Raw genomic sequence first — 13,330 nt, 5'->3', positions numbered from 1 at the left:
AGCTCCAATGATATTTAGAGATCACATTTCTTCTTATCCAACGATAATCCCTTACTAATATCTCGTTATTTTCTTTTTAATTTTTTCCTTTTTTTTTCTGTACAACTTTCACATACTTTCCTTTTCCTGAATAGTTCTTCATAGTTTCTTACTCTGTAAAGGTTAACCAAGTTTCTTTGCTTCACTTTTATAGACGTGTCTTGCAAAAGTGCGGCATTTTGTAATATTCATCCTTTTTAATATCAAAATAAGTTAAAGGATTTAATTTTAATATTGTATGATATTAAAGTTCTCCATACTCTTGTCTAATTATATATAAATGAACATATTAACATTTGTTATTGTATTGGAAGTATTTTCACTTTAACAATAAATATATATCACAGAGATTATTATATATGACTCAATTTCTTAAGACCAATTAAGAGTATCAGTTTAATTTTATAATGCAGTCGTCCTATAGTTGACATCGTTTGTTTATGTGGTTAATTATTGTATCATAATAAAAATGTATCAAATGTGTAAGACGATTGGATAATGAAAAAATTATGTTGTTGTCGTAGAGAACTGGAGAAAGATTGTATGCATATTGTTGGGATTTGGATATTATCAAATGGCTCCGAAGATTATTGGTAAGTTACCTCATTATGTAAACTAAGCTTTTACTTATATTTGATGACATTACTGTTTTTCTTGAAGAGTTTAATTTTCATATTATAGCTAAGTTGGTTTTAAAACATGCTGTAATAGGTTGCAGTATATATTCAAATTCAAATTACAAGAAAAACATTATACTATAACAACCACAATGCCTAGCTACAATATCTGCAATCAGCACAATTAATTTATTGTCAATTTTATAACAGTGGTGGAGAACAGACACTGAAGAAGAGATATAAAGAAAGCTCACTCCAAAATCAGAGTAATATTTTCCTGTTAAATTATTGTGTATGTGCTGGTTCGTTTTTAGCTTGTTTCAACATATTTGTGTTGGTTTTCAAACTGACAGGAACAATTTTATGCAGTGCTAATGGAAGAGATGAAATATAGTTGAATAGGACAAGAGATGAAATCAAAGAATATATATTGTGTCACAAAAACGTATGTATATATATTCTACATTGATGAAAAACGGAAGGATGAATTCCTAGTGCTGCAAGTGAATATATACTTGGGGTTCAAGTTTAATCATTTCTGCACTTTACTTTTCTTTATTTTATACTCATTAGTTATTGCTGAAATAAATAAGTAATTTTAAATATAATAACCATATAAATATAAATATTATATATATAAATTATAAATATTAAATTAAATAAATAAATTTTAGGATATTGTGTCTCTAATATTATTATTCTTGTTATTTATATTTTAGCTGCTTCAGAGTTACGTGTATTATTTTTCTTGCACATATTAAATACAAGTTGCAATTCTTTTTTGAGTTTGTTGTTGTTAGTTGTTTAATGATTATTATTGCTCCATTTTTATCAAGTTGTATGCTTGTTTGCAAGTTTGCTAATATTACCGTAAATTTTGTGTGCAACTCAAAGAAAGAAAACTGTATTTATTTGCTCTCTAAATTAAAATTTTGATATAAATAATATTTGTTTTTATTGAATAAAATACAAATAAAAAAGAGTATCATGGAATCTGAATGTCACAAGTCATCAAAGAATGATCTTGATTCATAGATGTGGGACAGACATAAAAATTTCATTTCTGACGAAGGTCCTTTATCTCAACCTTGTGCTCTTCACTATTGTGTTAATTGACTCCATTTTTCTTTGCTCCAATTTTAAGGGTTGTCTATTTAAAATTATCCATTAGAAATGATACCATAAAAATCAGATCATACCTGGTAAGTATTCTTTAATTTATCCATGACATATTAAAAAATAAACAGGTACCTTTTGCTAACAAAAACAATATAATACAACTCTTGTTCATCTTTTTCACCATCTTCATTCTGCCTGCCAAGTCCCCAATTTCGGTTACAAAGACATCATTAACAATTGGAAAAAGAAAATCACCTAATACTAGTAGACAAAGTGACACACATCATTTAATTTCACTATACTGGTGTAATGAGAGGTAGCTTCATGATCATAATTCTTCATTATTTTGTTTTGTTTGGACCCACGCCGAAAATTGAAGGTAACAAAGTAGATACACCCAAATTGAAAGGATCAGTTCCTTTGTCTTTCTCGATTGCTGCACAAGCATTTGCTCTCTGATCTTTTACAACTCACATAGTCACATGCTAACAGTAACTTCTTCGATGACATAGACTAATTAAAAATGTTATTTTTTTTAAATATAAACTCTTGTACTCATGCCAATCAATGTACTAATATGCCAGCAATGTTGCCGTAGTTTGCAAGTTGGATATGTGTTCATTAGAATTTGTACATATGAATTTGTAGATATGAATTAATATTAAAGATAATTTGATATTTGTGTTTATCAAAATTGGTAAAATATACTAGCCTAAGATTTTCCGTAAACCAAAAGAATAAGAAAAATATTCTTAAGAGAATTTTAAGATCTAAACTAGTTTCACGAGTACATTTGATTTTAGGAAAAATATAGGTAGATAATGAAAATAGTAAATAATATAAATAATAAATATATCAGATGTTCATGTTACTAGGTGTACAGATGATTATTCTAATATTAAGATTTAAGTGAATAATGTAGAGGTGTAATATATTTTTATTTAATTGGTGGTTATTTATGTTGTTCAAAAAAATTATTAGTTATCTAACATAACCCAATTAAATATGTACTGGTTGGAAAAAACGAGGACAGCTAAATGTTCTGCCTTATTTAATTTTTTGAAAATGTTTACAATCATTTCTCATGGTTATCAATGGTTAAGAGAAGTGGGGGTTGAATCTTAGCCCCTTTTGCAGAGTAACACTTTCTGTCCTTTTAGAATGCTTTAGGAGATATTTTTACTTTTTGTCTCGTCACTAGTCAAGAGACATTTTCTTTTTGTCTCGTAATCGATGAGGAGATATTTTTCAATTTTGTCTCCTATATGTAGCAGAAACAGAAATGAAGTAGAAGAGAAAGAGAGAATTACACCAAGATGTATCCTAGTTCAGCTGCTAGGTACAATGCAGCCTACATCCAGTCTCCATCACAACAGTGATGAAATTTCACTATAATCATCTGATTACATACACTAATTCTCCCTAGGAACTACCCTTCCTATCCGGGACAAGTCCATAATCTATCCCCAAAATTGAACTTGATTTGGTCACCTACCAAGCTTTCAACTGCTAAGTGCTAACCCAACTTGTAAGGGGATTCCCACCAGAATCATGATACACAACATATAGATGTACAAAGAACCTCTAGAACATTTATGACTTTTTCTTTAATTTTGTACACTCTGTCTTTTACCTCGCATTGGCTTTTTCTTACAAACCTCACACTGATTGCCTTTTTCACCATGAGACTTAGACAAACAAAACTAAAGAAAAGAAATACAAAATGAAACACATTGAAGGAGAAGAACTTCTGTTGGCTTGGGTAGCTATGAGAACTCTGTGATTACTCTCTTTGTCTCAAGCCTTGGCCGTTCACCCTTATTATAGAAGGGGAAGCTTCCAAGGTTGAAACGGTTCAACCGAGCCAACTTCTTCTTCTTCAACACCAAAACCGGTTCGGACAGAGAGAAGAGAGAGGAAAAACCAAAAGCAAATCAAGATGCATGTACCTCTCTCTCATCCCTTTCCATCAAGGTTCATCAATCTGAGCCTTCCATCTTGACTTGGTCCCTAAGAAGGATTTCTGACCCTTGATGAACTCTTGATCCTTGACAGCTCCATCTGTTTTATTTTTGCTTCTTTCTCCACATAGCTACAGTAGCTACCTTCTGTGATGGATGAAAAAAAAGTGGAAATGAGCTTCGCCTCAAAAATCTTCTTCTCTGACCGAAACGGATTGCTTCTACTTTAAGCATGGAGATCTTGAAGCTTCTTCTCCACATCTTACCTTTAGTGAAAAAGATCTCAGCCACGCCATACTATAGATCTTCTTTTTGCAAGGACCATCATCACCTTGGCCACTTGCTTCTTCCTAATGAATGAAATTAAAATGAGTTAATTTCCACCACCATTCCCCTATGCATAGTAACGTATGAAATCAATTAATGCAATCAAATCAATTTTGAATTTTCTCTTTTCTGTTACCAATGCATGCAATTAAACCAATTGAATTAACTTTGAATTCCATTCCAAAAGGGAAGTGGGTAACCGAACTCATCATGCTCCATTTTCTTTCTCTTCTTCTTTTGTTTCAGACCAAGGCTTGTTGGTCTCATAACAAAATTAATTTGGGCTATTCTCTTTATACTTGGTCCAAATTACCTTAGCAAAATACTTCAACCATAATGCTTATGATTCCTTTTGTACAAAGGCGGAAATATTTTCTCAACATATTGGGCTTTATGTTGCTTATGCCCAATGATTAAAAATCTGCACTCAAAACAGAAATTATTAAACAAATAATTTGAAGTTAAAATTAAATTAATAATTTTCAATAATATTTTTAACAATGTTTGATCATCACAATAATTTGAAGTTTTTCAAACTCAACAATCTCCCCCATTGATGACAAACATTATTAAAAATAGAATAGGAAAAGGATTAAGGATTAAGGATTAAGAGAACTCCCTTGAAGATTTTAAATCCTCCCCCTTTTCATTTATCATACAGCTCCCCCTTAATATGTACATTTTTCAGTGGAAGCAGTACCTGTTACATGCTCAAAACATGGTTAAAATAGTTCCAAAAAAAATTAATGTATTCAACATATGGAACATTTAAAACAAACATGTTGAACAACTTGATTTTTGAGTAGATGTATAATGATAATCAAAACTTGATTTGTTATCCTTTTAGATAACTTTCTGCTCACAAAATAAAACACAGTATGCCTGAGTACTTTCAGAGTACGTTGCAACAAATAACCAAGACTCATCATACTTTATATCAACATGTTCAAAACAATTTCCTGCCTAACAAAACAATATATCAAACTAAAACATACATCCTGCATATCCATAAAAACAGAGCATGAAACAATAATGATCAGAAAGAAATCAGAAATTTATAGCACATGTTTTAACAAATTTCAGCCCTGTTTTTCCATTTTTCCGCCCTGTTTCTCTGTTTTTTTTTTCTTTTTAATTCCTCCCCCTTTCATCATCAAGGAGGGACCTGCAAAACAGTTGAAGAACAGCATGCTAATAATGCAGAATAATTGTTTAAAAACCAAAAGAAAGGAGTTAAAGTATCTTATACAGTCATCCAACAGTTCATAAAACACTAAATCAAAAGAACAATAAAATAGACAGAGTTCAAAGTAATGAGAAGCAAAGAACGCATCAGTCAAGCATCAGAAAGATTTATATCCGAGCCGAGTTGATCATCTTCTTCATCCAACTGGGCCATGTCTTTTTCTAAGCTCTTGATCAACAGGTTGATCCTCTCATTGCACTTAGTCCAGGTCTTTTAATTTTGTTTTCATATGCTTGTTTTCTGGCCTCTTTGTAAGACTTGACCATCAGATTAGACATGTGAGAGAACTCATTTAACGCATCCTTGACAGAGTCTGAAAGTTTAGAAGATTTAGAAGGAAGATATTCACTTTCACTATCAGAGAGCATGGATGCCATTGAACTTTTTCCCTTTTATCTTTCATGGATTCAGGAACTCCACCTCCCTTTATGGTAGAAACCCTGTTCTCTACAGGCTCATTAATCAAATCAACATTAAAGTATTCAAATATGCATGTCAGAAAAATTTCATAGGGCAAATTAGCTTTCTTATCGCTGCGAATACAATCCCACATGTGTCGCACCATAAGATATGCAAAAGAGATAGATGCAGAGTTGAGAATGGCAAAAAGCACAAGAGTGTCACAAACCGTAACCCTTTGATAGGAGCTGCTTTGAGGCATGAGAACATGGTTGATGATGTGGTGAAGCAGAGCTCTCACAGGGCCTAGAGCTTTGTGGGTGAGATTAGTTCCTTCAAGTGCAGAAAAATTTTCACAAGGGTAAGAGCCACTTGGAGGGTAATCCCAAAATGATTGTCCCATTTTTCTGACATGTAAGCCCAGGTGCCTTCGTCTACATACCCCAAGGTTGCGCTCACAGTCTCTCTGTTCAAGGTAAGATGCACCGTTTTGACATAGGAGTGTAGTGCACCATCATGATACATCATGTTTGCATAGAACTCACGAACCAGGTTAGGGTAAACAGGTTTGTGAATCTTAAAGAGTGCAGTCCATTTGAGTTTGTCAAAGAATGTAGTAAAATCAATACCATTTTCAGACAAATTCTCCAGATTAACAACATATGAGGCACACAAATGGCGGTTCACTAAAACTTGAGAATGGAATTCAAATGCAGCACAGGATATGAACCGAGCAGGATCAAAATGAGAATAATTTTTACCAAACTTATTTTTAAAGTCTAGTGAGTCCAAGTTTGGTGGCTCTCGAGTGTTGTGGAGGATGTAGCGCTTTGAACGCTGAGAGGGAGCAGTTCGGCCGGAAGGATGGGGTGTTGAGCGCCGTGGAGGTGAAGGTGGTGGTGAGGACTGAGACGCTTCTTCTTCTTCGGGCATTGGTCCCTTTTCCTTTGCATTTTTCTTGCGTGAAGAGGTTTTTGGATGAATCACTTTCTTTCTCATTGAACCGGTTGAGTGAGACGATGGTGATAAGGATGAAGTAGAGTGTATATGGATATGGGTGTGTGTTTGAGGAGAAGAGGAGGATGGAGGTTTTTTTGACAAAGGGAGTTCAGTTGCTTCTTTTAGTGGCCAACTTCTTTCTCATGATGAAAAGGATGAGGTAGAGAGTGAGAAGGTGAAGAGATGGCCGAAGAGGTTGGAATGTGGAGAAGTTACAGCCACATTAAATGCTGAGTAGAGAGAAGATCATTAAAATAATGGGCATTTAATGGAGCGGTTATCAATTAAAGAAATTTTAAAAATTAAATAAGTAACTGAAAGATCTTTTCCTTGAAATGTGGGAGAGAATAAAGAAAAAGATTTTGATTTGATATGAACTCCTCCTATAAAGATATGATGTGATAACCTCCAAAAAAAATTATTTTAATGAAAATATGAAAAATGAAACAGGCCAGAATCATGGAGTGGGTCTAAAAGAGTTTGGTTGGGCTCAAGTTTAATGACGCCAAGGTTCAGTCTCCCCCTGTTTCATGGCTTGTTTATCATATACCCAAATTTGTCTCCTTAATTCCTACGAGACAAAAACAAACAGAATCATTTAAATCACAATTTTTCAACAGAACTCAAATCTAACATTCCCAAACTATTCCTTAATGAACATAACCTATCTTCACACAAAGGTTTAGTGAATATGTCAGCCAGTTGTTCTTCGAATTTTACAAATTGAATATCAATAGTACCTTTTTGCACATGTTCTCTAATAAAATGATATCTAACTTCAATATGCTTAGTTCTAGAGTGCAGAACAGGATTTTTAGAAATATTTATTGCACTCATATTATCACAAAATAAAGGTATACTATTGATCTTTAATTTATAATCCTCTAATTGAGTTTTTAACCAAATTAATTGAGAACAACAAGTAGCGGCAGATGTGTATTCAGCTTCAGCTGTGGACAGTGCAACAGTGGCTTGTTTCTTGCTTGACCACATGTTGAGTGAGCTTCCAAGGAAGCAACATATTCCAGATGTACTTCCTCTATCCACTCGATCACCCGCATAATCTGCATCACAAAACCCTACTACACAAAACTCATCAGATTTAGGATATCATAAGCCAAAATCACATGTTCCCTTAATGTATCTAATGATTCTCTTAACAGTTGAAAGATGGGATTCTTTTGGGTGAGATTGAAACCTTGAACATACACCCATACTTTGAACAATATCCGGTCTAGAGGATGTAAGATACATGAGTGAGCCTACCATTCCTCTATACCATGTTTCATCCACATCTTTGCCATTTTCATTTTTATCAAGTTTAGTATTTTCAAGGCCAAATTTCTTGACTAATTCTTTTGCATATTTACCTTGGTAAATTATTAATTTATACTTTTATTATATTCTTTCATTATATCACACATTATTATTTTTCTTACTATTATTCTCTATACACATATCTGTTATTGTCTCAACACAACTGTTATATTACCTTGTTCTTTTTTGTTTTTCCTCCCACTTTTTTTTCATTCGATTGTAATTAATTATCACCAAGTATTATTGTTACAATTTTCAATCTGATCTATCACTTTAATCTATAACCATCCATTATGTTAACTTTATGAGTTGTTAAAGTATTATTAAAAGAATTCGTTTTTATCTCTTTTAAATATCTAGATGTATAAAAATAATAATTTTTTATTGACGTGCATGTTAAGTAATTTTATTGCTCTTTTAGTAAAAAATTTAAGACATAAAGCATTAAAAAATTTTGTTCAAATTATCAAAATTTAATTTAATGTTAGTAATTCTAAAAAATAATATCAAAATATATTAATTTTAACTAATATAATAAAAATAGTATATTATTGTAAGTTTTTAACTAATAATTATAAATTTAAGTTACAATTTAATATAATACCTTAGAATATAATGTTATTACTTTTCATATTTGACTGCTATTATATAAGTTTCACGTTTGCTTTATTATGCATATTAATTAAACTATAATTTATTATTTTATTTGTATGTTTTGAAATAATGTGATCGTACTATAAAGATGACATTAATTTTTATAACTAATGCGAATCTTTTTATTATTTTATTTGCCATTTAAATACTATCCTTAAAAAAATAATTACTTAAAGTAAAACACTATATAAAAAATTTAGTCCGTTTCCTCCTCATCCTTCACTTCGTCTTCTTCTTCTTTTTCATCTTTTTTTCTTCATTTTCTCCTTCTTATTTCATTTTCTCAAAATTTTTCTTGATTTATTCTCTTGAGAGGAACAAATACAAGAAAGAGAGAAAAAAAATATCAAATAAAAAAATAAATGACTGCAATAACATGAAAAAGAAGAGGAGAAGGAGAAATAAAAACAAAACGCAGCAACATCACCAACAAAAGAAGGAAGAGGCAGTATACGAATAACAAACGCAAAGTGAAACGGAGTTAATTTTTGTTGGATTTAAACCAACTTGATTGGACTTGATTGTCAAAAATATTTAGATGTGTAGTAGAAATGAAACATACACTCTATCTGCGGACACTCAATCCGACCCTACCTAATCAAGTAGAATTACCAACTCGATTTGCAGCGAGTAGAGTAGGGTGTGAGTATAGTGCTATTGACCAATTAATTTGCCAATTATCCATGCAATACAATTTGTTGATTCGTCGGAAGTTGTATTAGTGACCGTGACAACCGCGTTAGTTTTAGATTAACTATAATAAATGGACTAAATGCAAAGTTAGTGGTAATTGCTAATTGTTAAACGGACAAAATCATGCGTCAGATGATTAAGATCAATATTATTAACATTACCTTGGATTAAAGTTTACAATTAGATTCCACTAAATTGAGCTCAATTTTACTAAGCCAAGTTTGAGCTTAGACCGGCTCATACAGAGCTCAACCCATTTTCAACCTTAGTTGTTAAGAAAGAAGAAAAAGCTAGGGCCAAAACGAGAATAAATAACTGATTTAGAAGACGTGTATTAGTTGATAATGATGTAAGCATTGCCCAATTAATTTGCAAATTATTCACGAAAAACAATTTGTTCATTTGTCCCTAGTGAGCGTGACGACCGCGTTAGTTTTGGATCAAATATAATAATGGATATTTGGGAACAAATTATGGGATTGAAATGTACAAATACAAGAGGTTAGTGGTAACTGATAAAGGGACAAAATCCGCCTCGGATGATTAAGATCAATACTATTAATATATTATCTTGATGCTTGATTGCTTGTGGTAGCAAATAGACAACAAACTATAATTTTCTATATAGCGTCCATTTATGGTTGGGTTGGCAAAATATTTATTTTTAAAAATAATTTATCAAAATTAGTTCTTAAAAAAATAACCTTTTAAATACAGTAACATTTACATTTAATAAATAAAATTAAAAATAATTTTTAATAAACATAAATAATAATTATATTTAGTAAAATAATTTTTAAAATTTAAATAAATTATAATAAATATAAATATAAATATAAATATAATGAAAAGCTATTCTTTAAATATTTTTAAAAATATTTTTGTATAATCTTTTTAATTTACTATAAAGAGCTTTTTAGGCAGGACCAGATGCATATGTTGTATTTTGTGCTTGTAGGGACAAGTACCCCACTAACATTTTAAAAAATATAAAAAAGTATATATGTGTGTGTCTTAATTAAAAAATTATATTTGTTTTCACATTAACAAAAAATCTATTTTTATGTCAAAATATTTATTTTATATATATCCTTATATGTAAGTACTAAGCAGCAGTATTAATTGATTGAAAATACTAAAATATCAATATATAGTTTTAAGATTTTGCTATTACGTCTCTTAAGAGTATTGATTAAACATATTATAAAAAATATTTTAGTGTTATTTATTATAAAAATAAATTTATTTACGTTTTTATTATATTAAATATATCAAAAATATTAAAATATATATATATATATATATTCATATATTTCTTATAGTATGTTTAACTAATGCATTACAGCATTAGAACATAAAATAGCAAAACCACCATATTTTTAATAGAAAAAATAAGAATTAATTAACATTAATTCAATATTTTAATTTTAAAAACGAATACAACTCTCTATTCAGCAAACATTTTAATCATCTTTATTTTTTCCGTTAAGTCCCGAATTACGGTTATAATAAAGATAATAATTTTTTATAGACCCACGCAGAAATTGAAAGAATGAATTCCTGTGACTTTCTCGATCACTCCAGATGCAATTGCTCTCTCATTTTTGTAAAACCACTCACATGTTAATTTCTCGGTTGACGTTGACCAAGTGGAATCTTCGTCGCATATAATCTACACATTAATACAAGATATGATTATTAGCAGTCCTGACCTGAGACAGAGTTGGTTTCTTATTAATTAAGTGCTAAATTATTCCGATCCCCTCTTATGCCCACTGCACTCATCACTTCATTACCATCATACACACATGTCACTTTCTTCTTCTTCTCAAGCACCTCCCACTCATCCATACGATGTCTTCATCAGCTTCAGAGGGGAAGACACGCGCAAAGGATTCCTCAGCCATCTTCAAGCCGCTCTCCGCCAAAACCAAATCCAAACATTCAGAGACGATGACGGCATGGACAAAGGAGGTCTCATCTGGGACGAACTTCTTCACGCCATCAGAAACGCAAACTTGTTTCTTGTTATCTTCTCCGAAAACTATGCATCCTCTACGATTTATTTTTATAATAACTTGTCACGTAACAAATTATTATTAGATGATGAAAGTATAGCAAATTATTATTGGATGATGAAAATCTCTGCTTAGAGGACTCTCTTCTCTTGAAAAGCACGCTGGAAGTCTCCTTTTTTCTTCTCCAATGGTTGGACTCCACTGCACTCATCACCTCATTACCATCATACACACATGTCACTTTCTTCTTCTTCTCAAGCACCTCCCACTCATCGATACGATGTCTTCATCAGCTTCAGAGGGGAAGACACGCGCAAAGGATTCCTCAGCCATCTTCAAGCCGCTCTCCGCCAAAACCAAATCCAAACATTCAGAGACGATGACGGCATGGACAAAGGAGGTCTCATCTGGGACGAACTTCTTCACGCCATCAGAAACGCAAACTTGTATCTTGTTATCTTCTCCGAAAACTATGCATCCTCTAGGTGGTGCTTGAAAGAGCTGGTGGAGATCATGGAACGCAAGAACAATAACAATAATGTAGTGATTCCAGTGTTCTACGGAATAGAGCCCACACATGTTCGCAAGCAGACTGGAAGTTACCGCAGCGCTTTTGATAAGCATGAGAGATCTTCGGAGGATCGTTGCCATGTGCAACAATGGAGGACTGCACTCACTCATGCTGCCAATCTTTCTGGAATCACCTTTGATGATCACAGGTAATATGACCTTGTTTTGCTGAATTTGTAAGAAAATATATTTTTATTTTTTTAGTATTTTTATTTTTATTATTAAAATTTTGTTAAATAAGTTAAAAAATAAAAAAAAAATCTTTTTTTTATTGAGTTAATCACGCCCAAACAAGCATTGTATATTAGATTTAGGCAATAAGTGATTAAGGTTATTGGTCAAAGAAATAGATCTATATATTCAATTAATTGTTGAAGCCGCAGGTACTAATTAATTACATTCTTCTTCCTTAATAGTTTTGGATTCAAGTTACAAATACTAAATAATCAACTATATTTAATCTATTATTTGTTTGTGTTGTTGTTATTAGTTGTTACCTTCTTGTTAAACTTGAATACAGTCTATTGTTGTGTTTGTTTTGTTGTTTATTCTCATGAACTCAGCTTGACCTTCAGGATTTTGTAATTGCTTTCTCAAGGATAATAATAATAATATTTAAATTAGTATCTTTAATGTGAAAATATCATTTTTTGTCTAAAGAAGAAACACCTCAATGTCAACTTCAATGCTATAGCAATGGCAAAAGAATATAAAAACTTACAAATCTAATAATAAGATCTTCGGAAATCGTAACATTGAAATCAGGTATGTTGTTCAAGATATATATACAAATTTACTTGACTAACTTAAAGAGTAGAGTATTATTATACTCCAATTTAAATAATGGATTGTAAGGAACTATATATGTTTATCCATTTTCACTTCGATCTATGCTGTGGTTATCTTTTGCCAGGGATGATGAAGCTAAGCTAATTAGTGACATCGTAAAAGCAATTTTGCCACATTGTCTGAAGAACAAGTGCTTCATAGATGGACTCAACAGACCTTTTATTTGTAACACAAACTATACCCGCGTTGAATCTTTCATGAGACTCAAGATGGAGAAGGTTCTTGTGATTGGAATGTGGGGTATGGGCGGTATTGGTAAGTCAACCATTGCTCAGGCTCTCTTCAATAATTACTCTTCTCAATATGAAGGCTCTTGCTTCTTGTCAAATTCAAGAGAATTAGGAAAGCCATGTCTCAGTGACATATGCAGCAGACTTCTCTCCCAATTATTAAACCAAGATCTTCATAATACCAATATTGGAGTACTAGACTCTCGCACTCAAAGTAAACTCAAGAAGAAGAGGGCTTTGATTGTACTGGATGATGTGGTTGATTCGCCAATTGCAACTGATTTGGTTCCAG

General features: G+C 31.8%; 1 protein-coding gene across 1 annotated transcript in view; it reads left to right on the top strand.

Annotated features, from left to right (window-relative positions):
• LOC107614869 (TMV resistance protein N-like) overlaps window positions 11,515–13,330 on the top strand; it is a 51,843-nt gene continuing 50,027 nt past the window's right edge. Inside the window, exon 1 of the mRNA XM_021110489.1 lies at window positions 11,515–12,108. Within this exon, the coding sequence (XP_020966148.1) occupies window positions 11,624–12,108 (485 nt within the window). The 5' untranslated portion in view covers window positions 11,515–11,623. The remainder of the gene's footprint in view (window positions 12,109–13,330) is intronic.

This window comes from Arachis ipaensis, chromosome B09, assembly GCF_000816755.2.
Source record: "Arachis ipaensis cultivar K30076 chromosome B09, Araip1.1, whole genome shotgun sequence".
Taxonomy (NCBI): domain Eukaryota; kingdom Viridiplantae; phylum Streptophyta; class Magnoliopsida; order Fabales; family Fabaceae; genus Arachis; species Arachis ipaensis.
This window is presented reverse-complemented; position numbering and strand designations above follow the sequence as displayed.